Source organism: Myotis lucifugus, unplaced genomic scaffold (assembly GCF_000147115.1).
Source record: "Myotis lucifugus unplaced genomic scaffold, Myoluc2.0 scaffold_256, whole genome shotgun sequence".
Lineage (NCBI taxonomy): Eukaryota > Metazoa > Chordata > Mammalia > Chiroptera > Vespertilionidae > Myotis > Myotis lucifugus.
Window position 1 is genome coordinate 145,189 of NW_005871304.1, and position 27,160 is coordinate 172,348.

At 38.6% G+C, this 27,160-nt stretch overlaps 1 protein-coding gene, 1 long non-coding RNA gene and 1 other non-coding gene across 4 annotated transcripts in view; 1 reads left to right on the forward strand and 2 right to left on the reverse strand.

Moving 5' to 3' along the window:
• ATP2A2 (ATPase sarcoplasmic/endoplasmic reticulum Ca2+ transporting 2) overlaps positions 1-27,160 on the forward strand; it is a 51,945-nt gene that overhangs the window by 18,438 nt on the left and 6,347 nt on the right. Inside the window, exons 3-13 of one of the 2 annotated variants that reach the window (XM_023762678.1) lie at positions 12,374-12,454; positions 14,604-14,689; positions 16,509-16,973; positions 21,328-21,416; positions 21,948-22,050; positions 22,863-22,994; positions 23,637-23,759; positions 23,861-24,079; positions 24,882-25,217; positions 25,462-25,682; positions 26,082-26,284. In XM_023762678.1, coding sequence (XP_023618446.1) covers positions 12,374-12,454; positions 14,604-14,689; positions 16,509-16,973; positions 21,328-21,416; positions 21,948-22,050; positions 22,863-22,994; positions 23,637-23,759; positions 23,861-24,079; positions 24,882-25,217; positions 25,462-25,682; positions 26,082-26,284 — 2,058 coding nt within the window. The remainder of the gene's footprint in view (positions 1-12,373; positions 12,455-14,603; positions 14,690-16,508; positions 16,974-21,327; positions 21,417-21,947; positions 22,051-22,862; positions 22,995-23,636; positions 23,760-23,860; positions 24,080-24,881; positions 25,218-25,461; positions 25,683-26,081; positions 26,285-27,160) is intronic. The other variant, XM_023762679.1, reaches the window with a different exon arrangement.
• LOC111827960 lies at positions 323-14,591 on the reverse strand. The gene is made up of 2 exons (XR_002831708.1): positions 14,474-14,591; positions 323-471 (listed from the first exon to the last, which is right to left on the reverse strand). It is a non-coding gene; the product is annotated as an uncharacterized LOC111827960 (long non-coding RNA).
• Positions 4,033-4,140, reverse strand: LOC111827965. Its single transcript, XR_002831713.1, has one exon. It is a non-coding gene; the product is annotated as a U6 spliceosomal RNA (small nuclear RNA).

Genomic DNA, 27,160 nt, shown 5'->3' on the forward strand with positions numbered 1-27,160 from the left:
TCCCCTACCTCCCCCCCCCCCCCCCGTGTCTTGTGTCCATTGGTTATGCTTATATGCATGCATACAAGTCCTTCGGTTGATCTCCCCGCCCCCCCAACCCTCCCCGGCCTTGCCGCTGTAGTTTGATAGTCTGTTCGATGCTGCTCTGCCTCTGTATTTATTTTTGTTCATCAGTAAACTATTGCAGTTAATTTATATCTCAATAAAATTGTGGGAAATGAAGTACAGGTTAAACAGTGTAATTAAGTAAACTATAGTCTGGTTAAGTGATTTACATCGTGTTGCTGAAAACACTAAACAGTTTTTACCAGTTCCTGAAATGATACACATTGATGAGAAGTAGAAGCAAAGTGTATGACCAAAGAAGGAGGTGAACAGGTTCTCTTGCCTTTTCCCCATATGGAGTTGTTTCACAATGAGAAGGATGGAAGAACAGGACTTGTTAGAGATGTAGAACTGCGACATCAGTCTCTAAATGATAGAGAAATCATTATTTAGTCATTCCTGTAAGTTATATTTCTGTTTTACAAAGAGATGTAAGTTCTTAAGAACTTGTATATGAGCTGAAGAGCCAATGGTCTAAAACAGAAATCAGTGTGGATATATCAGAAGCAGAGTTTTGAGATCTTCATTCAGCACTATCAGCGTAGCTAAGACATTAAGTACCATGAGGAACTTGAGAAGGTCTCCCCGACCATGAGATCATGATGGACCAGTTGATCTTGAAACGTAACCTGAATTTCATGCAGCTGGCATTTCCTAATTTCCTGTAATCCCCTCCTCCCCACTCCCCATGACTCAGTGGTGGTTACAGCACCAGTGAAGTGCCAACCTTTTCATCCTTGCCATTATGATTAACATTTTGGAAAAATTAGAAGAAACCATGTGATATATATAGGGAACACGTTTCCTAAGTGTTATACAAAAGCACCAAGACACCAGATTTTGTTGTAAAAATGTAAAACCTTTATTTTGAAGATAAGAGAATTTTGAAAAATAAAGTGCTTGGTGTTAGCAGTGCTCAGAAAAATACAGGATGGAAAATATGGGTAAATGACAGGGATAGAAATTTGGTGGAAGTATACACTTGTAGGAAAATTCTGCTCCTATGAATCTATTCTCCAAAACTAATCTAAGTGCCCAGAGATGGTCACCATATAACATAATAAAAATTATAAACACTTAGATGGCCATGAAAGTGGTGACTAGTCTGTAGTATGGCTATGAACTATGAAACACTGACCTTGAACAAGTTTGTTTTCTGTGCCTTGTTTTCCTCTTGTGTAAACTGGGAATAAAGATTACACCTTTGGAGTTGTGAAGATTAAGAGTAACCTATAAAGCTCTTGCAGCAGCACTTGGTATAGAATAAGCATTCTCCAAATTTTAGTGGGTATTATTACTATGCAGCCATTAAAAAGAATGAGACAGATAACTATATAATAATGTAAAAGGGTTTTTACATTAATATATACTGTGATTTTTATTTCAATGATTTTTAAAAATACATATTTTTATTGATTTCAGAGAGGAAGGGAGAGGAAGAAAGAGAGAGAAACATCAATGATGGGAGAGAATCATTGATGAGCTGCCTCCTGCACTCCCCACATTGGGGATCAAGCTCACAACCTGGGCATGTGCCCTTGACTGGGAATCGAACCCAGGACCCCTCAGTCCACAGGCTGATGCTCTATCCATTGAGCCAAACTGGCTAGGGCTTCAATGATGTTTTAATAAGTGTTATCTGTAGAGAAAGGTCTGGAAGATCAATATTATCAGTTTGATGTTTATTTATTGGATGAGGGGAGTGATGGCTGGGTTTTCACCTTTTAAAAGCATGCTTTACTTTTGTAATAAAGAAATTACATTGATGGATATACCAGATGTTATATACTCTAACCCTGCTTAGTGATTGATGGGTTGCCTCTACAGCATCTAATGAGTGGTTGTCTTACACCTTAGTAACTGGTAACTTGCCTACTTAGGACCAGCTATGCCATTTTTATTCATATTTATTATAAAATATTCCACATAAGGAACTAAAATATACTTGTCTGTTTTATACATTAGTTTTTCAGTTTGCAGCCACACGGAAGTCTGATGGCTTATTGATAGTTGGAGGCAAATTCATCACCCTTTATTTCCAAGTTAGTCTTTTTTTTTTCTTTTTCTTTTTTTTTTATTGATTTTTTACAGTGAGGAAGGGAGAGAGATAGAGAGCCTGAAACATCGATGAGAGAGAAACATCCATCAGCTGCCTCCTGCACGCCCCCCACTGGGGATGTGCCTGCAACCAAGGTACATGCCCTTGACCGGAATCAAACCCGGGACCCTTGAGTCCGCAGGCCGACGCTCTATCCACTGAGCCAAACCGGTTCTGGTCCAAGTTAGTCTTATTAGCTCTTTCAGTTTTTCATGTAATTATTTTCAAACCCTTTACTATTTTGATGGCTTTCTTTGGTGCCCAGACTTGAATGCAGTTATGTAAATAGAGTCTGGTTGATATTCTGGACACTTTTCTTCTGCTCTTACAGCCTAAGGATACTTCTTGGGCTTTAGCTGGAAGGGCAGTTAAGGTTGCCAGCGGCTTTCTCACACCTGCTCTTTCTCCCTACATCTCTAATCCTTTTTAGTCTAAATATATAATTTTAGCAGCGATCACTATTAAACCTCATTCAGCTAAACTGAGTCTGAAATCTCTTTGGCTCCTAAATTTTTTTCATTATTCCTAGCTTTGTGACATTCTTTTTTTTTCTTCTTTATTGATTAAGGTATTACATATGTGTCCTTATTCCCCCCATTGTCCCCCCTACCCCCTGACTCATGCCCTCACCCCCCTGTTGTCTGTGTCATTGGTTAGGCTTATATGCATGCATACAAGTCCTTTGGCTTTGTGACAGTCTTCAAATTGATGATTAGCATAAGTCTCTGATGCTTGTTTATTTAAAGAAATAATGTTTGCGAGTATGTACTTCGTTAATTGACAAAATATATATTTTAATATATTTTTATTGATTTCAGAGAGGAAGTGAGAGGGAGAGAGAGAGATAGAAACATCAATGATCAGAGAGAATCATTTATTGGCTGCCACCCTGGCATATGCCTTTGACCGGTACCCCTTTAGTCCGCAGGCCAACACTTTATCCACTAAGCCCAAACCAGCTAGGGTGACAAATACTTTATTTGGCATCCATTGTGTGCCAGCACAGTGCTGGGGGCTAGGAAGTCAGTGATGACTGATGACTGCCTTCGTGAAGCTTTTGGTCTAGCGGGGAAGACATGCAGTGTGCTGAATGTTCGGAAAGGAAAGGACAGGACCGCTCTCTGAGGGCACATCGTAAGGGATTCCAACCTAACCTTGAAATTCATGGAAAGCTTTGCTATTTGGAGGAGAAGAGGTATGTGAAGACTCAGAAAGAACTCTGAGGAACTGAAGAACATTATGCTTGAAGCTTAGAGGGGAAGGGAGAGTGTTAAAGAAGTAAGCTGCAGTTGAGTCACGATGGTTGTTATAAACCATGGTTAAGATAATAAACTTCAACCAGGCATGTTGGCACGTGTCTGTAGTCCCAGCTTTGGCGTTGGGGGGGCGGGGGGCAGGGATCTGAGGCAGGAAGAGCGCTTGAGCCCAGGAGTTCTGGGTTACGGTGCGCTATGCCGATTGGGTGTCCACACTAAGTTCAGCATCAATATAATGAGAAAGGGGACCAACAGGTTGCTTAAAAAGGGGTTGAACCGGCCCAGTTCAGAAACTGAGCAGGTCAAGATACTAAACATTTCTTTAAAAAAATTTTTTTTAAATATATTTCTTCATTGATTTCAGAGAGGAAGGGAGAAGGAGAGAGAAATAGAAACATCAACGATGAGAGAGAATCACTGATCAGCTGCCTCCTGCACAACCCCCACTGGAGACCGAGCCCACAACCCGGGCATGTGCCCTTGGCTGGAATTGAACCCAGGACCCTTCAGTCCGCAGGCTGACGCTCTATCCACTGAGCCAAGCCAGCTAGGGCTTTTTTAAATTTTCTTTAACAAAATATAGAACACTTCACGAATTTGCGTGCCATCCTTGCTCAGGGCCCATGCCAATTTTAGTAGCACTTTATTTTTATTTTAAGTATAGTAATTAAGAAGAAGCTATTGAACGATTTTTTTTTTTTTTTAATATATTTTATTGATTTTTTACAGAGAGGAAGGGAGAGAGATAGAGAGTTAGAAACATCGATGAGAGAGAAACATCGATCAGCTGCCTCCTGCACACCTCCTACTGGGGATGTGCCCGCAACCCAGGTACATGCCCTTGACCGGAATCGAACCTGGGACCTTTCAGTCCGCAGGCCGACGCTCTATCCACTGAGCCAAACCGGTTCTGGCTATTGAACGATTTTAAACAAGATTATGATATCACATTGTGGTGGGGTTTTTTTTAATATATTTTATTGATTTTTTACAGAGAGGAAGGGAAAAGGGTAGAGAGTCAGAAACATCGATGAGAGAGAAACATCCATCAGCTGCTTCCTCACACTCCCCACTGGGGATGTGCCCGCAACCAAGGTACATGCCCTTGACCGGAATCGAACCTGGGACCTTTGAGACCGCAGGCTGATGTTCTATCCACTGAGCCCAACTGGTTAGGGCACATTGTGGGTTTTTTAAAAAAATGAGTCTCATCATAGATAGTATCCCTCCAATCCCCACAAAAAACCTAGATTGGGAGCAAACTTAATATACTATAGCAATTTGTAATGTTCCTTCCCTGCTGGTGCTGGAAATAGTTTCAAGTAGGCAAGTAGGGCTTCTCAAGTAAAGGATTTCATTCACTCTGAGTGTCTGCAAAATTTATGGCTCACATTGGAAACATAGTGAAAATGTTTGAGTCATGGTTAAATGTTTAAGTATTTTAGGTTAATTCTATTATGACTTGACTTTTTTGGGACCCATTTAAACTAAAAAACACTTAGTGGTATTTAGAAGGTAATTTCTAATCTTATATATAGTTTTCTTTTAGAAAAGATTTGAATAACTTTGGAATTGGCTACCAAATAAATTAGATTTTTTTCTTACATAAAGCCAATTTATAAAAAGGCCTTTTCTACTGGTTTTAACAAACATCAGTATTTATTTTCGACATAGTTATAAACAACGTTTAAGTATCGTGGCTTATAAACACTCCTTCCTAGATTTTAAGATAAAGTTTGTGTTCAATTCTAAAATGTGGCTAAGTAATAATTTCCTTTAACTTTTACTTGCATTCTTGGTAACCTAGCATAAAGTATACATTGAAGATTTTGTCCAGAGTGGTTCTCTCTCTATTGTGATAGCAGGTTAAAGATCTAAGGACTTAAGAAGCCAAGAGCTGAGTTTGAAAAGTGTCAAATGTTAAACAAGTGGAAGGCTTGTAACAGAATTTATTATTTCATTACACTGTTGAACCCAAGAGACAGAGAAGAAAGGTTCTGGAGGAAAAAATTGCAGAACATCTCCTTGGCAAGAGTAAGAATTTTCCACTACCACTTGCCCTAAGGACACTGACTTGCCCCATCGGGGAAATAGCACTGGATATAATCATCAGAACAGCACTGCCTACTCATGCACAAAACCCTCTGTCTGAAATTCACAGAAGCCTGCAGACAAAGGAAAATTATGCCTTAGTTTGGAAAGTATTCGTTGAATCTTTACTTTCATGGATCTTTTACTTCCGTAGAGAACCTACTTCCTGATAGATTCAAACCTAAATAGACTCTTACAAAATCATGAAGCAGAGTTACACAGCAAGTTAAAGAAAGTCTTTCATTAATTGAGGCTCCTTAGGCAAGACTCCTTTTACTTCTTAACACTACGGTGTCGGGTGAATTTCCCGCCAAAATATAAGATGGCGCGGGCAATTATTTAGGTTTCCCGCGCAAAATCAGAGTTAGTTTAAAATGCCTATATCTTTTGAAGTATGGGTTCGATTGAAATGAAATTTTCGGTTTCTTGTGTAAAAAATGAAAATTTATTCAATCACAGACATTTTTTTATCTATTCAGTACATAAATAATTCGATATATATAAACTAAATACAAAAAACCCAAAAAATACTTATTACCTAAAAATATACACATATTTTTAAAGTTTAAAATAAAATTTTCATAATAAATCAAAACAAATAGAAATTAATAGTTTTTTAGCGTATGATATTTTTCAAAACACGCCCCTTTATGTAGAGGTATATTGCAAAATTTGCACATGTAGCGTGTCTCACTGCGCAATTTATGAACGGAACATACGCGACACCTTCTCAAAATGTTTTTCTTTTTTCCACTTCCGACAATTGCCTGTAACGTATGCTTTCTCGTGTCCATCGATAGCCTGCATGGTGGATCAGATGTAGGTGGTTTAGCCCGCATTCCAGAAGTAGACGGTACTGGTTGAAGGTCTGGAACAATGTCCACGTCCTCTGGAATATCATCCGTCAACCAGTGGATAGCTGTTTGTTTCAAAAACATTTTAAAACCCATTTTTCTTTGCCTCACTGATTTGTAAACTGCATAAGAATTAAATAATGCGCAATTTATCATATACATTGCCAACCTTTTTGTCCATTTGACTGTCCTCCGCAATATCGAATAATATGAAAGGTATTGGTCGGCCCGGTCAACACCTTTCATATGTTTATTGTAGTCAATGAGTGCATTCGGTTTGACAATTTTCTTTTTTGATGTTCTGTCAATATTCTGACTTTCTTCCATCTCCGCAGAATGAATCGAAGAAATCAGGTATACAGGCTTTTTTGATTGCCACACTTGTAACAATATATCATTTTTCCTTATAAATTTTGTTTCACCTTTTTTCAAAGAAATTGTTTGAAAATCTTTAGGTATACCTCGATTTTTCCGGATTGTTCCACATATTCTGAATTTGTTTTTCATAAGTGCTTCACAATTTGCGACGCTATTATAATAATTGTCCATATATGTATGGTACCACGAATCAGTGTATGGAGACACTACTGTTTGTATCGTTTCCAATAATCGCTTTCCTTCGCCGCAATAAATTTCCATGTTACAGATATATCCTGTATCACTTTCGCACAACAAACGAACCAATATTCCATATTTAACGATCTTGCCAGCATTATATACCCTAAAGAATAATCTTCCCCTCCAAGGTACGATCCCTTCATCTAGTGATAATTGCTGATGAGGTTTGTAAATATTTATAAATTTAGGCACAAAATAATCTAGTACTGGTCTCACTTTGCAAAGTCTATCTGATTCATTTACGATATCCGCATTATTATTGAAGTGCCAAGCTTTCCATATCTGTCGGAACCTGTCTCTCGTCATCGTTTTACCAAAATATGGCGTCTCCGTCCATGGCTCCGTGGTCCAATAGTCATCTCTTCTATCTTTGTGCACCTGTCCCATGAGAACAATTAACACCTAAAAACTTCTTCATCTCTTGAGGGGTTATATCTTTCCACTTTAGGCTTTTTTTTGAAAGTTTGAAATTATTCCTATTTTGATTATAATACCTGTTTGACTCCTCTACAAGAAATTCAAAAAAATCATCTCCGATAAATAATTTCACGGCATCTTCTATATTATTTATAACAGCATCTGTGTTTAATCCTTGATGCCCTAAAAAATCTTCTAAGACCGGTGGATTATCAACATGCGACCATTCTTCTCTCCCGCCTTCTGTATCTGACTCTGAGTCAGAGCTGGAGCTCGAAATTCTTCGTCGCCTCAATGTCCTGGGACGCACCATTACTTCATCATCACTAGAATCTTCATCACTTGTACTCGCATTTTCAAGATCGCTATCACAAGAATAATTGGACAACTTGTCTGCACAAAACTCATCATCACTATAGTCTGAATGCTGCGACATTCTAGGTTAAAGCAAATAAAAATAATACTAACTGAAAATAGCGGTACTCCGATAGATATCTGATATAAAAAAATAATTATTATGCGAACACTTTGCGGAACGATTTTATTTTATTTGGTTAAAAAATTCTATATGAATGTCTTTATCACAATATATTTAAATATTTAAACACGTAATAATATTCACAAAACTCAAAACTAAAGACGTCCGGACACAAGAAGTATTTCTCAATAACTATTCTCTTTGCATGGTGAGATATCCAGGGATATCGGTTATAAAATGAGAAAACAATACATTGGTACCCTAACGGTATTGTACTCGACCAGCGCCATAAAGTGTTCTCTACTTACAAGGGATTTTTATGATACCTATTACCCCAATGGGTATGAAACGGTTCGCATACGCAGGTAGGTATCTTTGTGAACGGCAAACAAACAAATATTTGGTAATACGCAGTTACAATCGGCCCGAGTTTACACGTTTCCCGCACTCCACCGCAAATCTATATGAACCGAGTTAAGACGGCTCCCGCGGAGTACGCGCAATTCACGCGAGCCGACTTAACTCGTTTCCCGCAATCCAAGTGTTAACTTTAATTTCTCATCTAAAATGAGGACATGGGCTGGTCAAGATGATATGGGGGTTTTTCTAGCTAAGAGAATACTAGAATATTACAGGTTTCTATGACCAGTTTGAATTTATGCTTCTTTAGTACCTGTCCACAAAGAGATCTGTTTCCAACAGAATGAGAAATGTAAATAAAACTGTAAGGTATACATTGTCCAAGTGTTGGGTGCTTTGGGTCTTCTTGTCCTAGAACTGGAATAGTTGGCACATGAAAAACAGCACATAGTAAAGGTTGTTTTAAACAAGCCTTTCATAGGATCTATGACCCCAGTTATACTTGATTTTGTTTTCTTATATTAATTTTATAGTGTGTTTGGAAAACTTTTTATAATGTGGATTCTTGGACCTCGCACAAAATGCATTGAACTAGACTCTTGAAGAGCAGGTCCTGAGGTTCTGTAGTTTATAAAAGGCCCCCAGATCATCTTTTTCTTTTAATTCTTAAATATTTAATTGCCTGCCATTTAGAATGGCTGTTGTAGGATGGAAGAAGCATAGAGGTTAGTTTTTTAAGGGCTTCCTAGGTCATTTGTTTCACTAGCATTTGACATTTAAGGCATTCCTGCTATTTGGCCAACAATTAAATGTGTATCAATGTAATTTCTGTGCAACAAAGAGACAGCCTTCATGTTATTAAAATGGACCTATAGAGGCCCGGCCAGCGTAGCTCAGCGGTTGAGCTTCGACCTATGAACCAGGAGATTGCAGTTGGATCCCCAGTCAGGACATATGCCCGGGTTGTGGGCTCGATCCCCAGTATGGGGCGTGCTGGAGGCAGCTGATCAATGATACTCTCTCATCATTGATGCTTCTCTCTCTCTCTCCCTCTCCCTTCCTCTCTGAAATCAATAAAAATATATTTTTTAAAAATGGACCTATAGAGGAAGATTAGTTGGTTTCTTTATGATGCCAGGGTAAGTATAATTTTTAATGCTGCATCTACTAGATGTACCGGTTAATAATGGCAGATTTTGTAATCAAAGAAAACACGATAATTTCAAGAGAAACATCAAAAGTGCTTTATTCAAAGTAATGTTCATTGCTAGCTACACATTTCCCCCATCTTTCAGGTAATTGTGGATACCACCCCAATAGAACTTTTCTTGTTTTGAGGCAAACCATTCAGAGACCCAATTTTTGCACTTCTTCGTACGTTTTGAAGTGCTGCTTAGAAAGTGCATGTGCCATTGATAAGAACAAGTGGTAATCTGAAGGAGCAAGGTCTGGTGAATTCAGCGGGTGGGTTAGTACTTCCAGGCAAGATCTTTTAACATGTCTTTAACTGGTTTTGAAGTGTGTGTGATGGTGCGTCATCATGAAGCAAAATTACTTTGCCCTGTCTTCTGGCACATTCTGGTTGTTTCACAATCAAAGCGTGGTTCAAATTGATTATTTGTTGGTAGCAATCAGTATTAACAGTTTCACCTGGTTTTAGATTTAGAAGCTCATAATACACCACACCTTCCTGATCCCACCAAACACAGCACTGTCTTCTTTCCGAAGTGATTTGGCCTTGCAGTTGATGTTGATGGTTGACCTGGATCAACCCATGATTTTGTGTGTTTGGGATTCTCAAAATAAATCCACTTTTTATCACCAGTCACAATTCAATGAAAAAAAAGACTTTCTTTCGTGCCGTTGAAGCAACATTTTACTGATGACTTTTCAGTTTTCCATTTGTCTTTCGTTCAGTTGATGTGGCACCCATTTTCCTTTCTTTAAAATCTTTCCCATTGCTTATAAATGATCGGAAATTGTTTACTGAGCAGCGTTTAATCTTCAAGTTGTTTCTGAGTTTGACATGCATTTTCATCCAATAATGCTTGTAATTTGTTGGTCTTCAAACTTTTTCGGTTCACCTGGACGTTGTCTTTCACATCGAAATCATCACTTTTAAAGCGTTTAAACCAGCGTTCACAAGTATCTTGAGATGGAGCATGTTCACCATAAGCTTCCCGAAGTATACGATAACTTTTCACAATAAAGTAATGAATTAAAACTTCCCGCAAATGCTCTTGTTTTTGTCACGAAATTCGACATTTTTAAGTGTAAAAATAAGATGTTAACACCTTCAGCAAATTTGACATAGGAAGTTTTAAAGCTTGCTGTCAATACAACAAAATAGCATACATATGTGTAACTCCATATCAACATATGTGTAACTCCATCTATTGAAAAAAATCCACATTATTAACTAGCACACCTAGTATATAATGTTGAATCCACCTTAAACTAGTAGCTTAATATGTTGACTGAGTTACCCAAAATAAAAATTTAACCTTGGGATTCATTGCCTCAAAACTACATTTTCCATCCATTTCAAATTCTTTGAGCTTCCACTGAAACAAAGTACTATCTTGTACTTTTGGGTCCTGTTGTTTATCCTCAATTTGAATATTAGATTTGCCAGCCTTAAATGTGACAGATTTATGAGAATAAGAGCTAGGGCTCTCATATGAAATTGTTTACATAAGATTGTGATGTAAATTTCCACAGATCTCAAAGGAACATTTTCAAGTAAATTTTCCATTAGGATCATATGCTCATCATTGAACTCGTATTCTTTTCATGTTCAGGGTCATACAGGATAAAATTAATTATGATAACAAGAAGTAACACAGAAAAAAATGTTTATGTTGGTTTAAAATTTTCATCTTGATGGGGCATTTTAGCTGTTAACGGTCACTGAGGTTTAGGATATGGTTAGTTTTTTATAGCATAAACAGAAGTATATTAAAATGAAAGGTTCTGGCTTATTCAGTTTGAATATTGCTATTTGTTGCATAAGCATTTCCAGCAGCAATTTTACCTGAACTTAATGTGTCCCTGCAGTCAAATGCAAGGATGATCTTTGCCTCTTGAGATTATATGTTGGCAGGCTTTGTGCTGCCTTGTGACCACATTTCCTACCTGGGCCCCAGGGTTGTTTTATCAACTGGAGTTTATTTTTTATTTTTTTTTTAGAATTTTACTAACTCATTCTTTTTTTCTTTTTTTTTAAAATATATTTTATTGATTTTTCACAGAGAGGAAAGGAAAGGGATAGAGAGGTAGAAACATCGATGAGAGAGAAACATCGATCAGCTGCCTCCTGCACACCCCCAACTGGGGATGTGACTGCAACCAAGGTACATGCCCTTGACCGGAATCGAACCTGGGACCTTTCAGTCCGCAGGCCGACGCTCTATCCACTGAGCCAAACCGGTTAGGGCTGAACTGGAATGTAAAAAGCAAATTATACTCTCCCTGAATGTAAAAACTCTGAAATGCAGGGCGGCGGGAAGCAGGGGGGTGCAGGGGGGGGGGGGGGATGTGTAGTAAACGGGACAACTAAGTTTAAGGTTTAACAAATGCAATAAATCTTCTTGGACAGAATGGCTATTTTGGCAGATTGCATATAACCAGTGACAGTTACAATTCAGTGTGTGGGGTAAATCTGGAAAATGAATATTGGACTTTACCATATGCAGGTCTAGAGGCTACTGTACTTACTTATTCTAATTTTTTTACTGTCCTTGTGTAAGACCTCCAAAACTACCTTAGTTACCTTTCAGAAAGTCAGGGAAAGCTGTTGTGCGTTTATTTTTATTGTTCAGTTGCTTTGATACTGATGTGCAGTCCAGTATTTTGAACACAGTTCTGGGCACTGTTTATTCTTTTCCTTCTTGTGTAATTCAAATCTTATATTTATTAGCAGATGTTTTTATTTACCCTAGGATAAGTAAACTACCTTGCTTATTTTAACAGATTTTTATATATTTGTGCTGTATACAGGCTATTTCCTTTAAAAATTGCGTTTAGAGACATTTATATCTATGTAACATGATTGCAGAGGTTGCTTATTTTAGCTGCTTTTTTTCTCCTCAATTAGTTGGTGACAAAGTTCCTGCTGATATAAGGTTAACTTCCATCAAATCTACTACTCTAAGAGTTGATCAGTCGATTCTCACAGGTAAGTGTCATGTATTCGAAGGCCATTGAATTTCTGATGCCTCTCAGATACCATGCTAATAGCATCAACTCTTGCCCCACTCTTACTTTATGATATCCTATCTTAATTCTCATTAAGCTATTTATTTCTTAAAGCTTTATCTGTTAGACTTGTTGCCAATATATGGGGCTTAAAGGTATGATTTAAAAAAAACAAAACTAACTTGGCTTTCATCTTATAAGGCCTCTATCTTTTAATTTTATAAAAAATTAGTTTTCACCAAAAATCACCATAATGTTTTTATTGTTTTTAAAAGGTTACAAATTCTCTCATTAACAGAGGTTAATCTTACAGTAGAAGTGTTGTCTGTTTTGTGGAAAGTGGTTCAATTACTTTTATCACCTGAGGATATTTTTTCCATTGATTTTTAGGGAGAGTGGGGGAGAGAAGGAAAGAGAGAGAAACATCGATGTAAGAGAAACACATCGATTGGTTGCCTCCTGCATGAGCCTCAACCCAGGCCAGGGAGGAGCCTGCAACCAAGGTACATGCCCTTGATTGGAATTGAACCCGAGACCCTTTGGTCCGCAGGCCGACGCTTTATCCATTGAGCCAAATTACCTAGGGCTCAATTATTTATTTAGTCTTCTTTTTCCAGGCTGGTAAAAAGGGCTCTAGAACTATAATTTTTTTTTCATTCTATGAATGCTAATCTAGCATCTAACATACTTTACAATAATCAAATGTACAATTAACAGAAGTTAGCACCCCCAAAATAGTGACTGTTTTACAGCCTAGTTTGCACACTTAGCTATGGGATTGTTTTGAACACTTTCCCATTTTTGTTTGCTAAAGACACAGAGGAGGGTGGAGGGCATATTAACCGGAAGTGAGGTGGTTAGAAGATTAACTTAAACACAATGCTAACCTGAATTAAATAGAGAATAAATATAAAATCCAAAGATTATCAAGATTTATCTGATGATCGGTTTTGAAAAGCAACTGATGTCATAGAAGTGGTGATGTAAGTAAACTGGGTTCTGTATTTTTTGTTTCTTTATGAATAGCTTAACTACTAAAACTTCTATTAGCAGCAACAAGCTGGAAGCTGATTAAGCCATAAAATGTTGGGAAATTAGGTTGTATGTATGAAGTTCTCATAGTGTGCCTACAGAAATAATTACCATTTTAAAACATCATACTTTCTTGAATGTAATTTTTTGTTGAATACTTACACTATAGTTTTAGGCTAGGTTAGGAATCAGATTTTTTTTAAAATCAAATATTGATATGAAGTTTAATACCTGACATTTGAATGAACAATTGGAGATATATTTCACTCAAATGGAACCTGATTATATATAAGTACTATTAAGTAAAGCTGAAACCAAATTCAGCAAGACATTTGTGCTTTTTTTTTTTTTATCCTCACCCCAGGATATTTTTCCCATTGATTTTTAGAGAGAGTGGAAAGGAGGGCGGGACGGGGAGAGAGACACATCTACTGGTTGCCTCCTGCACATGCCCCAACCCCATCGGGGATTGAACCTACAATCCAAGTACATGTCCCCTACCGGGAATTGAACCCATGACCCTTTGGTGTGTGGGCTGATACTCTAACCACTGAGCACACTGCCGAGGGCTACCTTGTGCTTTTTTATTGCAACTGCTGATTGCTATTTTTCAGCTTTATTTTATTGAAATACAACACTCTGGTTTAGTACATGCAAATATTTCTTAAAAAGTGTTTTCCCTTCTCATCTCTGACATTACTGAACAACAATAGGTTTCCCAGTGGATGATCCTCATTATTCATAATGTATCTACAGTTCGTTCAATCCACTAAAAGTAAATATACTTTCACCTTTAAAAAAAAAAAAAAAAAGGTATTGGAGTGTGTGTATATAGTTACTCCAGAAAATAAAGGTCATTGGCTGGGATTTTACTTCAAAATTCACTTCCTTTATTTTGAAATGATACATATTTTAATCCTGACATTGCTCTGAAATTAATTTCTATTACTAAGTTTTACTAGTTTACCTCGTTTGAATGAATTGGGCCTTTTATCCCTTTTCTTGAGAGAGGCAGTGGCAGGAGTGGGTGAGGGTTCCCAGGTTCCAGGCGTGGATTGTACAGATCTAACCATCCCTCTGTGTCTCCACATGCTTAGGTGAATCTGTCTCTGTCATCAAGCACACTGACCCCGTCCCTGACCCACGGGCTGTCAACCAAGATAAGAAGAACATGCTCTTTTCTGTAAGTACTTTATCAATTTTTTCATTCGTTTCTTTGAGTCTTTTTTTGTTTATTTTTAAGACATTCTCAGAGTTTTAAGTCTGCTGATGTTATTTTTTTCCCACTGCCTACCTTCAGTGGTCATATTTTAGAAATTGTTGGCTATTATTCCAAAGCATAATCACAGTCTTTGTGGTCAATCTCAGCTGTCAGAAAAAAATCAAGAATATGTAATGGTGGGATATGTGACCTAGCTGTCTTGTTTTAATTGGCAAGACTTTTTTCAATTCTCACCTGAGAATATGTTTTTCATTTATTCTAGAGAGAGAGTAAGGGAGGGAGAGAGACATCTATTGGTTACTTCCCATATGCACCCTGACCAGGGTTTGAACCCACAACCTGGTTATGTGCCCAGACCAGGAATTGAACCTGCCACCCTTCGGTGCACGGGATGACACTCACCAACTGAGCCACACCAGCCGGAACTAAACTAGCAAGTTTTTGAGAATTAAAATTAAAAGATCAGGTCAGATATCTTTAAACTCTTTATCTTTAAACCTAGTAGAAAAGTAGATTTATTTGGAAAAGACAATAAAAAGGATGTTTTTAAAGATTATGTAAATGGTATCGGTATGAATTCACAATAAAAAGGTGTGTGTTTAGAGAGAAACAAATGTGGCAACCATTAATAATGAGTGAGTCTGGGTGAAAAGTCAAATGGCTGTTCATTGTATTATTTCAGTTTTTCTGCTAAATATTTTCAAAATAACCCTAGTCAGGTTGGCTTAGTGGATAGAGCATTGGCCCTCGGACTGAAGGGTCCTAGGTTCAATTCCAGTTAGGGGCATGTACCTTGGTTGTAGGCTCTAACCCAGCCGTGGGCAAACTACGGCCCGTTTGAAATGAATAAAAAAAGACCGTACCCTTTTATGTAATGATGTTTACTTTGAATTTATATTAGTTCACACAAACACTCTATCCATGCTTTTGTTCCGGCCCTCCGGTCCAGTTTAAGAACCCATTGTGGCCCTCGAGTCAAAAAGTTTGCCCACCCCTGCTCTAACCCAGCCCTGGTCGGGATGTGAGGGAAGCAGCCAATCACTGTGCCTCTCTCACATCGATGTTTCTCTCACACTGTCTCCCCCGCCCTTCACTCTTTCTTAAAAAGAAAAAAATATTTTTTTTTTCCCCAAAATAAAAAGTTGGGAAATTTATAGAGTTTGTTTGGAATTTGAAATACTGTTTCAAGTGGTAGGCTTTTGTGTGTTCGTATGGGAGCTTAAACACCCAAAGTAAGTAAAGTACTCTTGAGTTACAATGAAAATAATGGAGCCGTATCATTCCAACACTAGGAATTTAGTTGGGTGGGGAGACAGCTCTCATACTTGAGTTCACTGATTTTGGAATGCCAGTGTGGAGTGGAAGTTGTCAAGGTAGGCATGGTAATGGTTGCCCTTATAATTGGTGGTGAAGGTAGGGGTGGTTGAGTTGGAGCCAGAGGTGGAGAATGCTTAGGGTTTAGAACTATATGGAGTTTGAAATAATTGAGAACTCAGAGGGGTTAGAGCCCTGTTTCAGCCCAAAGCTAGTCTGCAAGCCAGGTTCAGTGTTGTGAATAGAGATCCAGGTGGGTCAGTGTGGAGCTGCTCTGGGGAGAAGGGACCACATGAAATGAGCATCAGGGAGAAATGTATCACTGCTGCGTGAGTTACTGCTCATTGTCAGAGTTGGATGGCTGGTTCTCTAGTCAAGATCCACATGAATCTGAGTTTACTAGTCAGCATTTAAGTTGGGAATGTTGTTAATGTTGTAACCCAATTCTTCTCTGTTTCTGTCCTAGGGTACAAACATTGCTGCTGGCAAAGCCATGGGAGTGGTGGTGGCAACTGGAGTTTTCACTGAAATTGGCAAGATCCGGGATGAAATGGTGGCAACAGAACAGGAGAGAACACCCCTCCAGCAAAAACTAGATGAGTTTGGGGAACAGCTTTCCAAAGTCATCTCCCTTATTTGCATCGCAGTTTGGATGATAAACATTGGGCACTTCAATGACCCAGTTCACGGAGGCTCCTGGATCAGAGGTGCTATTTACTACTTTAAAATCGCAGTGGCCCTGGCTGTAGCAGCCATTCCTGAAGGCTTGCCTGCTGTCATCACCACCTGCCTGGCCCTCGGAACTCGCAGAATGGCAAAGAAAAATGCCATTGTTCGAAGCCTCCCTTCCGTGGAAACCCTTGGCTGTACTTCTGTGATCTGCTCAGACAAGACTGGTACACTTACAACAAACCAGATGTCAGTCTGCAGGGTAAGTGGGAGTAATTTAAGAACCATTCCTGTTAATTGTTTATTCATCCTAAGAATATGTCCCCCGTGCCATCAAATCTTTATTTATATCTTGATACCTTTTTTATGTGCTTTAAACAGATTGGGTTATGTGAGCCCAAGGTGATTTCTAATACTTAAGAGGAAATTAATCATTTAATTTCTAAAACTATTTCATAAAATAAAGGATATATCTGTATGGTTGATGTACTTGTATTGAAAAATAACTATAGACAGTCTAAATGTCAATTTATTTCCCTGCTCCTCTGTCCTTAAGTATATGTATGTTAACAGATAAGCTTCAAAGGAAGAACATTCTATAAAGTAGCTAGTTACCTACCTGCTTAAAATTCTTTTTAAAAAAAAATATTGATTGCAGAGAGGAAGAGAGAAGGAGAGATAGAAACATCAATGATGAGAATCATTGATTGGCTGCCTCCTGCACACACACACACACACACACACACACACACACACACACACACCCCACTGGGGATCGAGCTGCAACCCAGGCATGTGCCCTTGGCCGGAATCAAACCCCGGACCCTCTATCCATTGAGCCAAGCCGGTTAGGGCTACCTACTTAAAATTCTAATTGATATTTCCATCACACATTGAATGAGACAGGCTTTCTTCTTGAAAAGTAAATAATTGCCTTTCATTGACTTTGTTCTCTTTTATCCTTCCTTTTTTAGGTTGTCTCACCATCACTTGGGTAAAAAAAATTGTTCAAACCTGCTCTTAGGAAAATAAGAACTAAAGAAATATAATGATATGGCTGAATGAAATTCTTTCATATAATTCAGTCCTCATAAATTTTATGTAAACAATTTTGTAGAAGTGAAAGTATAATTTTCCAAAAGACAAATATTTAGTGGACACATGTCAAAGATTCTGTCTGGCTTGTTAATTAATGAAGGAATCAGTAAGATGGCCAAACGATTTACCAAGAGCATTTGAGGAAGTGCTCAAGATTAGACTAGAATTGCTATGTTGGATTATAAAAACTGGTTTTCTATGGGGCAATAAAACTATTAGGTTATATTTTCTTCAGGTCACAAATCCACAACTTTACATAATATGAGGCCTTAATTAATAAATAGCTTAGTGAAACACTTAATTTTTCTAAAACAAGGAATCTTTGAGTGGGCCCATTAGGTAATGCCTCTGAGTGACACTGAAAGGAAGGACATGTGGTCGTCCTCTTGGTCTTATGTCCAGGTTTTGAAAAACGTTTATCATTGGAAATTGTTTTTGTTTATCTTGCCAAATTTATTTTATTTTTTTTAATATTTTTATTGATTTCAGAGACGGGGAGAGAGCGAGAGAAACATCCATGAGAGAGAGTCATGGTCGGGCTGCCTTCTGCACGCCCCCTACTGGGCACCGAGCCTGCTCCAAATTTAAATTGATGATGATTTTTAGATACAGATATCCAAACCCAGATTTAGAATGAATGGGCAGGTGTTTAAAACAGATTGAGATGTTCTGTCTCTCAAGTGGTAAGCTTCCTAGTTTGGGGTTCCCCTAGTAGATGCAGAGTTTGAGCTACCTAAGTTCTCGATCCTTGGAACCAGAAAAGTTTGGACAAATAGGCTAAAAGCAAGTTGGCTAAAAGCTGATTATTTGGGGGAGAGAAAAGAAATTTCATGTACCTGTTTAGTATTCCCCCCAGCAAACTTTAAACTTAGCCTGAAAGCTTTAGATTCCTCAGAATAGACCTTTCTATCCATAAAAATAAGCAATGTGCAATTGTAGCCTTTAAATTTTTTTGGTTTTAAAGTTTTGGCAGCAAATCAGATTTCAAACTAAGTATAAAATAGAGTCCATAATAAATTTTTTTTTGGTGCTTTTATTTTCCCTTAAGTGATTTGATTTAAAATGTTTTCTTCTATTAAAGAAACAGCCTGCCTCTTTGTTCTGTTCTACCTCAGCACAAAAAACTGGCGCTAATCAGTATTCTATAAGGAGGTTTCTTGCAGCGGATTGCATAACTACCCTTGACAGGAATACTTTCATCATGCAGTTCCTAAATGGTTTACTTGCTTAAAATCTAAAATACCAAAGGGCATTTAGATTGAGTTAACAGGCAGCAGAATTCTGAATGTCTTAGACTATTTTGGACTGGTATAGACCCAGAGTTTCACTTTTTATAAACAGTATCGTTAAAGAAATGGCAGTGTTTAATAATAGTACTGCCAACGTGCTTTGCTGTTGCTTAGTGCATTTACTGTATTTTTCACTTGTGACTTGATTTGAATCATGGGAATTCTGTTCAAGAGGTTAGAAAACTGCCCTAGCCGGGTTAGCTCAGTGGATAGAGCGTTGGCCTGCAAACTGACCTTCAATTCTGGTCAAGGGCACATGCCCAGGTTGTGGGCTTGATCCCCAGTGGGGGGCATGCAGGAGGTAGCCAATCAATGATTCTCTCTCATCACTGATGTTTCTATCCCTCTCCCTTCCTCTCTGGAATGAATAAAAATATATTTTAAAAAAAGAAAAGAAAACTAAGGCTCTGAGAAGGTGTGACATGTCTGAGGGTCACACAACTTTCAATACGGAGGGGGTGAGTTGGATTTTCTATAGGAAAGACAGGTAGTTAAACCTGGTCCTCTCTCTTCCACTCAATAATTGTGTAACCTTGAGCACATCCTTTAACCAGTTTGGTCCTTTGTTTCCTATTCTATAAAATGGCAAACATCTTCGGAAAGAGCCTTTTTTAGGTGTTTATCTGCTTTAAAAAATTTTTGACCTTGCATGTGACCTTGGAAACGAGTCTTCCTCATTTGAAATGCTGATATGTGTGTTTGAACTAAAGCTTTTTATCAGGAGTCCTCAACAGGTTCAACTCTAATTATATACTTTTGATTTGTATGTTTTACTCATGGTTTTAGTTCAGTTCCAAGGTTGATTTAATTCTTAATATATTTTTGAAATGAAGTTTTTTGAAATGTAAATGTGCTACATAACAAGCAAATCTTGTAAGGCAAAAAAAAATTTTTTTTAAATCAACACGTCATGGGTTCAATTCGCAGTCAAGGGCACATACCTGGGTTGAAGACTGGATCCCTGGCCCTGTCAGGGTGGGAGGCAACCAATCAATGTGTCTCACATTCATGTTTCTCTCCTCCCTCCCTCCCTCCTTCCCTCCTTTCCACTCTAAAAATCAATGGGGGAAAATATCCGCATGTGAGGATTAACATACATACATAAAAAGCATGACATGATTCTCTTTTCAGTGAGTTTACAGTTCATCGGAACTGGCTTGATCATATTCTTGTTCATATTTCAGAAATATTTTGGCATGATATAGTTGAAGTATCACTTTGTGTGTTTTTGTCCCCCCTCACCCCTCCTTTTTTTTTTTTTTTTTTTTTTTTTTTTTTAGAGGTTTTACAGTTTCAATCTGCAATGAAAACACCTATCTGAATCTTAGTCTTCCAAACTGGGCTTCTGAAAGCAAATTTTTAAAACCTCAACTTTAAGAAACTAGCTTTAGGCCCTGGCTGGTGTGGCTCAGTTGGTTGGGCGTTGTCCATGAACCTAAAGGTTGCTGGTTCGATTCCCTGTTGGCACATGCCCAGGTTTCAGGCTCTATCCCTGGTGAGGGTCCATGCAGGCAGCAGCCAATTGATGTTCAATGTTTCTCTTTCTCTCCCCTTCTCCCTTCCCCTGTCTCTAAAAAGCAGTAAAACATTTTTAGAAAAAAGAAACTAGCCTTTGTCACCTTACTAATCTATATGATTAAGAATTCTTTCCTAAGCATGCTTCTGTTTGTATTGTCTTGGTAACATAAGTTCATTCAGCTCTGCAGGCTCCTTACTGTACACATATAGTTATGCAGCTTCATGGAAAATGAGCTATTACCATAATAAAAATAAGTGGAAAGGAGCAGAGAAACAATTTGTCTTATTTTACTTAGGGAATGTTGATGCAACTCTGAAATGTGTTTTCTTCACAAGCTTTTATTCTTAGCCCTAAGGCAGGATTACCTAATACACACCTTCTCGGCCAGCCATTTGGAATTCTGAGCATTCTAGAGCCCTGTTGACCCCTGGTCCTTGTAACTCAGGTTTCATGTGGGGTGTCTTTGGTGTCACTGCTGCTTACTATTTTTTTATTCAGCACCTCAGTGATGCTGTTTCTCAGATTGTTAGATGGGTGAGGGAGGCCATCTTAAACTGTCTCTAGTTGGAATAAGGGACAATACTTCTGATGTTCAGTTAGTTTCATTAAAATTGCTTTCTTAAAGATTTTTTGTCTTAGCAAAGAGTATGTGTGTTTTTTTTTCTAGCATTTTTTGTACCTTTTAAATAGTGCTTTTTTTATTTCTATAGATGTTCATTCTGGACAAAGTTGAAGGTGATGCTTGTTCCCTGAATGAATTTACCATAAGTGGATCAACATATGCACCTGTTGGAGAAGTGTGAGTAAACCCTCCTATCAGTTAAAGGATCCTTTATGCCAGTTTGGTACTTGTATAGACTTGCGGTATGTCTAGAAAAGTTGACAGCTTTCTGAACGTGGCTCGTGGCATCAGTTACACGATTTTATTTCCCTTTCCATTCAAGATTCTATCTCTATCAGAGTTTTTGTTATTTTTATTTCAGAGAGAGAGAAAAAAACACACATTGATTTTACACACTCATTGGTTGCTTCTTGTTGTTTGCCCTGACTGGGGATTGAACCCACAACCTTGGTATATCAGGACGATGCTCTAACCAACTGAACTACCCGGCCAGGGCAATTTATGTACACTTTGAAAGAGAAAACACAAGTTATAAGCCAATGACCTATTTATTTTATCTTATTGAGCTCCCATTTGAAGCCTAAATTTTTAAGTGGGGTTTGTTTGTTCTTTATTGGTACCAGTGGTGGAGGAATTTCATGAACTAAGAAAATAAAGGTCAACAGAGATAACTACACTGTGCTCTAGGAGTGTTTTTTCTTTTGACAGGTATAAAGATGATAAACCAGTGAAATGTCATCAATATGATGGTCTTGTAGAACTGGCAACAATTTGTGCCCTTTGTAATGACTCTGCTTTGGATTACAATGAGGTAAGTCTCCTCAGAAATGAGAAACTAGACCTGACTGTTCCTAGTCAAGGGTGGGGTGGGTGGATGAAAATCCAGCCTTCCTTCCTCCCTTTCGAAAGTAAGGGTTCCTGATTTTATTTCCCTTTCCATTCAAGATTCTATCTCTATCAGAGTCCGCATGACTGAGCCAAAGAAAGCTGAGAGCCTTTCATATGTCCTGTGACTGAGCATTGCAGTTACTTAACCAAGAGTTTTTGTGTACATGATGTTCTCATCTGTTAATAGTTTGGTGCTATAAATGAATAAAACCCAGGCTAGAAAATGTTTTCCTGAACGTATAGGGTGTTGATCTCGCTTTTTAAGATGGTAGTGTTCTATCCATTAGACAAGCTGAGATTTAAAGGGTTGTTTAATAACTATCAGAAAACCTGAATTATAAATAGTGAGATAAATCCTTTGGTTTCTAAAAGGCAAGTCATTGGAAACAGAATATAAACTCTGTAGATAAGTAATGACATGGAATTACAAATACTATTTGAAAACTTTATATGAGTTAATACTGTAACTAGTGGCTTTTTATCGTTAAGGAAAATGAAAAACCTAATTAATAGAATAAGATAAGATGCACACCTTTGCTTTGAGTTATATTTTTAATTATCTGGAACATGTGCTTCAGAGTAGGATGAAAGTGGCCCACAGAATAATGATGTAGTGGAGGACAGGTTGTCCTCATATGGAAAAATCTCCATTGTATTAAATCCCATTGTATTAAAGACAAATTACTTGTTTACTACTTTCCCTTTTTGTACTTTCTATGTCTTTTACCAATACAGGCAAAGGGTGCGTATGAAAAAGTTGGAGAAGCTACAGAGACTGCTCTCACTTGCCTGGTAGAGAAGATGAATGTATTTGATACTGAATTGAAGGGTCTTTCTAAAGTAGAACGAGCGAATGCCTGCAACTCGGTCAGTGTTAGAACTTGGTATATTATTCATGCTGCCCATCACTTATACCACATATTTACTCTCTTATTGTAGGCAAGTAATTATCTCTCTTACCTCCTCAAGCTTGCAATATCTTCTTTCCCATATTCACTTTCAGGTAAAATGGTCTGACTGAAGAAAATAAAAGTATAATCAATAGATAATTTCCACATGCAACCATCTGTGCCCATGAGGTCTGCCTTTTCCCACAGTGCTGTGAATGAACACAACTGTCTAAAACTGACACAAGAAAAATGAAAATCCTGGACCTGTTAAATATAATTCAAAATAACCCCCCCCTCCCGCCCCCCAGATTCTCCAGCCCGAATTCTGTCAGACACTTAAGAAATACTAACTTTGAGAAAAAGTATAAGGAAACGCTTCTCATCTCATTTGATACCAAAACCTGACCTGGACATGACAAGAAAAGGAAGATGCAAACTAATTATTTTTTACTTTTTAAATTTTATTTAATTGATTTTAGAGAAGGGGAAAGAGAGAAACATCAATTTTCTATCTGTCCCCAGTGCCTGTCACATAATGGGTGCTGAATGAATATTTGTTGAACAAGTGAAAAATTTACAGAAATCATCCAATAGTATTTTATATATGTTTTCTTCATAGGTCATTAAACAGTTGATGAAAAAAGAATTTACTCTAGAGTTTTCACGCGATAGAAAATCAATGTCGGTTTATTGTACACCAAACAAGCCAAGCCGGACGTCAATGAGCAAAATGTTCGTGAAGGCAAGTACAGCAGATTGCAATTGAGATGTTCTTGCTAGGATTTGGATCCCAGATGAGCCAGTAAATAAAATTGTTGACCTAAATCTGTAACGTATTTCCAGGGTGCTCCTGAAGGTGTCATTGACAGGTGCACCCACATTCGAGTTGGAAGTACAAAAGTGCCTATGACCCCTGGAGTTAAGCAGAAGATCATGTCTGTCATTCGGGATTGGGGTAGTGGCAGCGACACACTGCGATGCCTGGCTCTGGCCACTCATGACAACCCACTGAGAAGAGAAGAAATGAAGCTTGAGGACTCTGCCAACTTTATTAAATATGAGGTTAGCTAATGAAAAGTTTCTTCACCCACACCCTGCACATTCATTGTGTTTAAACAGCACTCCTTTGGTAAAAGGTCAAATGAGTCTTGCCAAGAAAGAGGTGTGGTTATTTTTCTGCCAGCCAAATACATCACTATTATAATTTAGGTTGCTGCTTCAAACATATATAGTTAACAATTTAATACAAGTCTTTTACTTACAAAGTAGAATTATCAAGACTTGATAACAAACTTGTAAAACCTATTTCGCAACTCACATGTAAATTAAGATATTTTTAAAATTGGGAATGTTTTTTTACTTGTTGGGAAGGAGAGGGGGAAGGGAATGGCAAGGGCATGCTCCTTGGAGGGAGAGCATGCCTTTTTAATAAAAACAATCATTAGTTATCGAAAGGTCAAAATATCCATGTTGAGGACTCCTACTTTCTGGTGCATTGAATGAAAGGAACAAGCTTTGGTACTATGGGGCACTAAAGTGGCCAAAATCGCAATGCTTATTCCACAGAATGTTTTTTTCCCCTCGTTTCAGAATATTGTTGTCGTGAAAGTTAAGGAATGATTTGATAACAAGAATGTAGCGATGTACTTAATCATTTCCTATTAATTGGAATTAATACTATTCTTCATTGGATTTATATCTCTAGAGTGTGAATATTAATCTTAGATTAAGAGTCAAAGGTACAGGCTTTAGCATAAGAAAATGCAGAAGAAACCTTTGCTCTGTAATGTATAAGGAGCCCTGTTTCTCATTAGGGGAAAAAGCAGATCTTCCTGTTTCAAGATAAGGTGATTCTTTTGTGCAGACCAATTTGACTTTCGTTGGCTGTGTGGGAATGCTGGACCCTCCGAGAATTGAAGTGGCCTCTTCTGTGAAGCTGTGCCGGCAGGCAGGCATCCGGGTCATCATGATCACGGGGGACAACAAGGGCACCGCTGTGGCCATCTGTCGTCGCATTGGCATCTTTACGCAAGACGAGGATGTGACGTTAAAGGCTTTTACAGGTCGGGAGTTTGACGAGCTCAGTCTGTCAGAACAGAGAGATGCCTGCTTGAATGCCCGCTGTTTCGCTCGAGTTGAGCCTTCCCACAAGTCTAAAATCGTAGAATTCCTTCAGTCTCTTGATGAGATTACAGCTATGGTGAGTATCTTTGGACGTGTACAAATTTTGACCATTGAATTTTTAGTAATAATTCCCAGACTTGGAATTTCTTGGTTTTTGTCATGATCTGGGCTCTCTAGGATTCTGTTGACCAGTAGTTGCCGTGCTATGTGTTGCATGCAGGGAAGATTCTAGAATAGTTTAGGACCTAACAGTCAGTACCTTCTGAATAAGTGTCTTCAGTCACAGGGGAAGTACTTAGTGATGTCGGATTCCCTTTCAGACTGGAGATGGTGTGAATGATGCTCCTGCTCTGAAGAAAGCCGAGATCGGCATTGCCATGGGCTCTGGCACCGCAGTGGCTAAAACTGCCTCCGAGATGATCCTGGCCGATGACAACTTCTCCACCATCGTGGCAGCTGTGGAGGAGGGGCGGGCAATTTACAACAACATGAAGCAGTTCATCCGCTACCTCATCTCATCAAATGTGGGGGAAGTTGTCTGGTAGGTCCATAAGACAAGTCACTTGTGTTCCTTTATCTAAAATTGTAGCCAGTTTTCCAGATTTGTCTTCCTATGGCAGCAGCCTTGGTCTCTGAGCATGTGGTGGGAGGGAGGTCCTGTCAAGATGAAGGAAGCCCTTGTGAAGGAAGAGGGGCCTGTCTGGCTGCCCTTCACATAGAAATGGGTTTAAATTAACTTCATAAAATAACCTAAAATTCTTCGCCTTCTAAAAGTTAACTGTAACTTGAAATTGGGTATAATAAATGTTATGATTGCCCCCAAAAAAGTTATTGTTGCTGTCCATTAATTTTTATGGAGGAGTAGGGCATGGTGATGCTATTTGAGTAGTGACCAAAAATAATTTGGGATCTTTCTCTTTTTTTCCTCGGGTGGAAACAGTATTTTCCTGACAGCAGCCCTTGGATTTCCTGAGGCTTTGATTCCTGTCCAGCTCCTCTGGGTCAATCTGGTGACAGATGGCCTGCCTGCCACTGCATTGGGGTTCAACCCTCCTGATCTGGACATCATGAATAAACCACCCCGGAACCCAAAGGAACCACTGATCAGTGGGTGGCTCTTTTTCCGTTACCTGGCTATTGGCTGTGAGTAGTTTTACATTGTTGATTTATAAACAAAATGTTTGTGAGCCAAAATTTTGTAAATTCATCCCTTAACAGCACATTTTGCTACTCAATTTACAGTAAAGTTAGTCCCTGTTTTAGCATCTTCATCCTTGTGAGGTTTTCAGATTTAACCTATGGACAAAGGGATACAGGGACGACTCAGGCCTTACATCACTAAGATAAGAAGAATGAAGACCCTTTTCCCTCATTGAGAAAAGGGACCAACCTGTGTGCCCATCAGCAGTGGTTGGTAAATGCATGGAGCTTGGCCACAGGTCAGACTCTTCTCCAAATGTCACCTATTTAGACTTCATCCTCCTGACCCAAGTGCTGGTTCTCTTCCCCATTTCATAGGTTAGGAAAGGGAGTCCCAAAGAGGTTAAACAACTTCCCTAGGGCTCCATAGAAAGGTGACTTAAAATTCAAAAAGCACACCCTGCCATCAAGTGGGCAGGCTCTTGGTCAGTCATTTCCCCTCTAGTGGTAACAGTTTCTCAGGTGCCCTTCCAGAGGAGCTGTAGCAAATAGATTTTGTCTTTATTTTCTCAAGTGATGGCACGCTGCACAACCCTGTGTCCTTCTGTATTTCTTCCTATACTGGGTAATACCCATACTGGGTAATACCCGCATCAGTACATGTATAGCTAGCTGCCTTATCTCTGGGCACCTGCTCCTTGCTGGGTAAAAGGGTGGGTGCACTGAAATCTTTTGTGGATGCTACCACAGTGGAACATTCTCTTATTCTCAAGGCCCTGTGTTTTCCACTACCCCTTGTTGCTTCTGTGTAACAAACTTGCTGAATTAAAAAGTAATGGGGGAATGGTTCCCAGAATCGCCTTCAGGTATTGCCCCGTT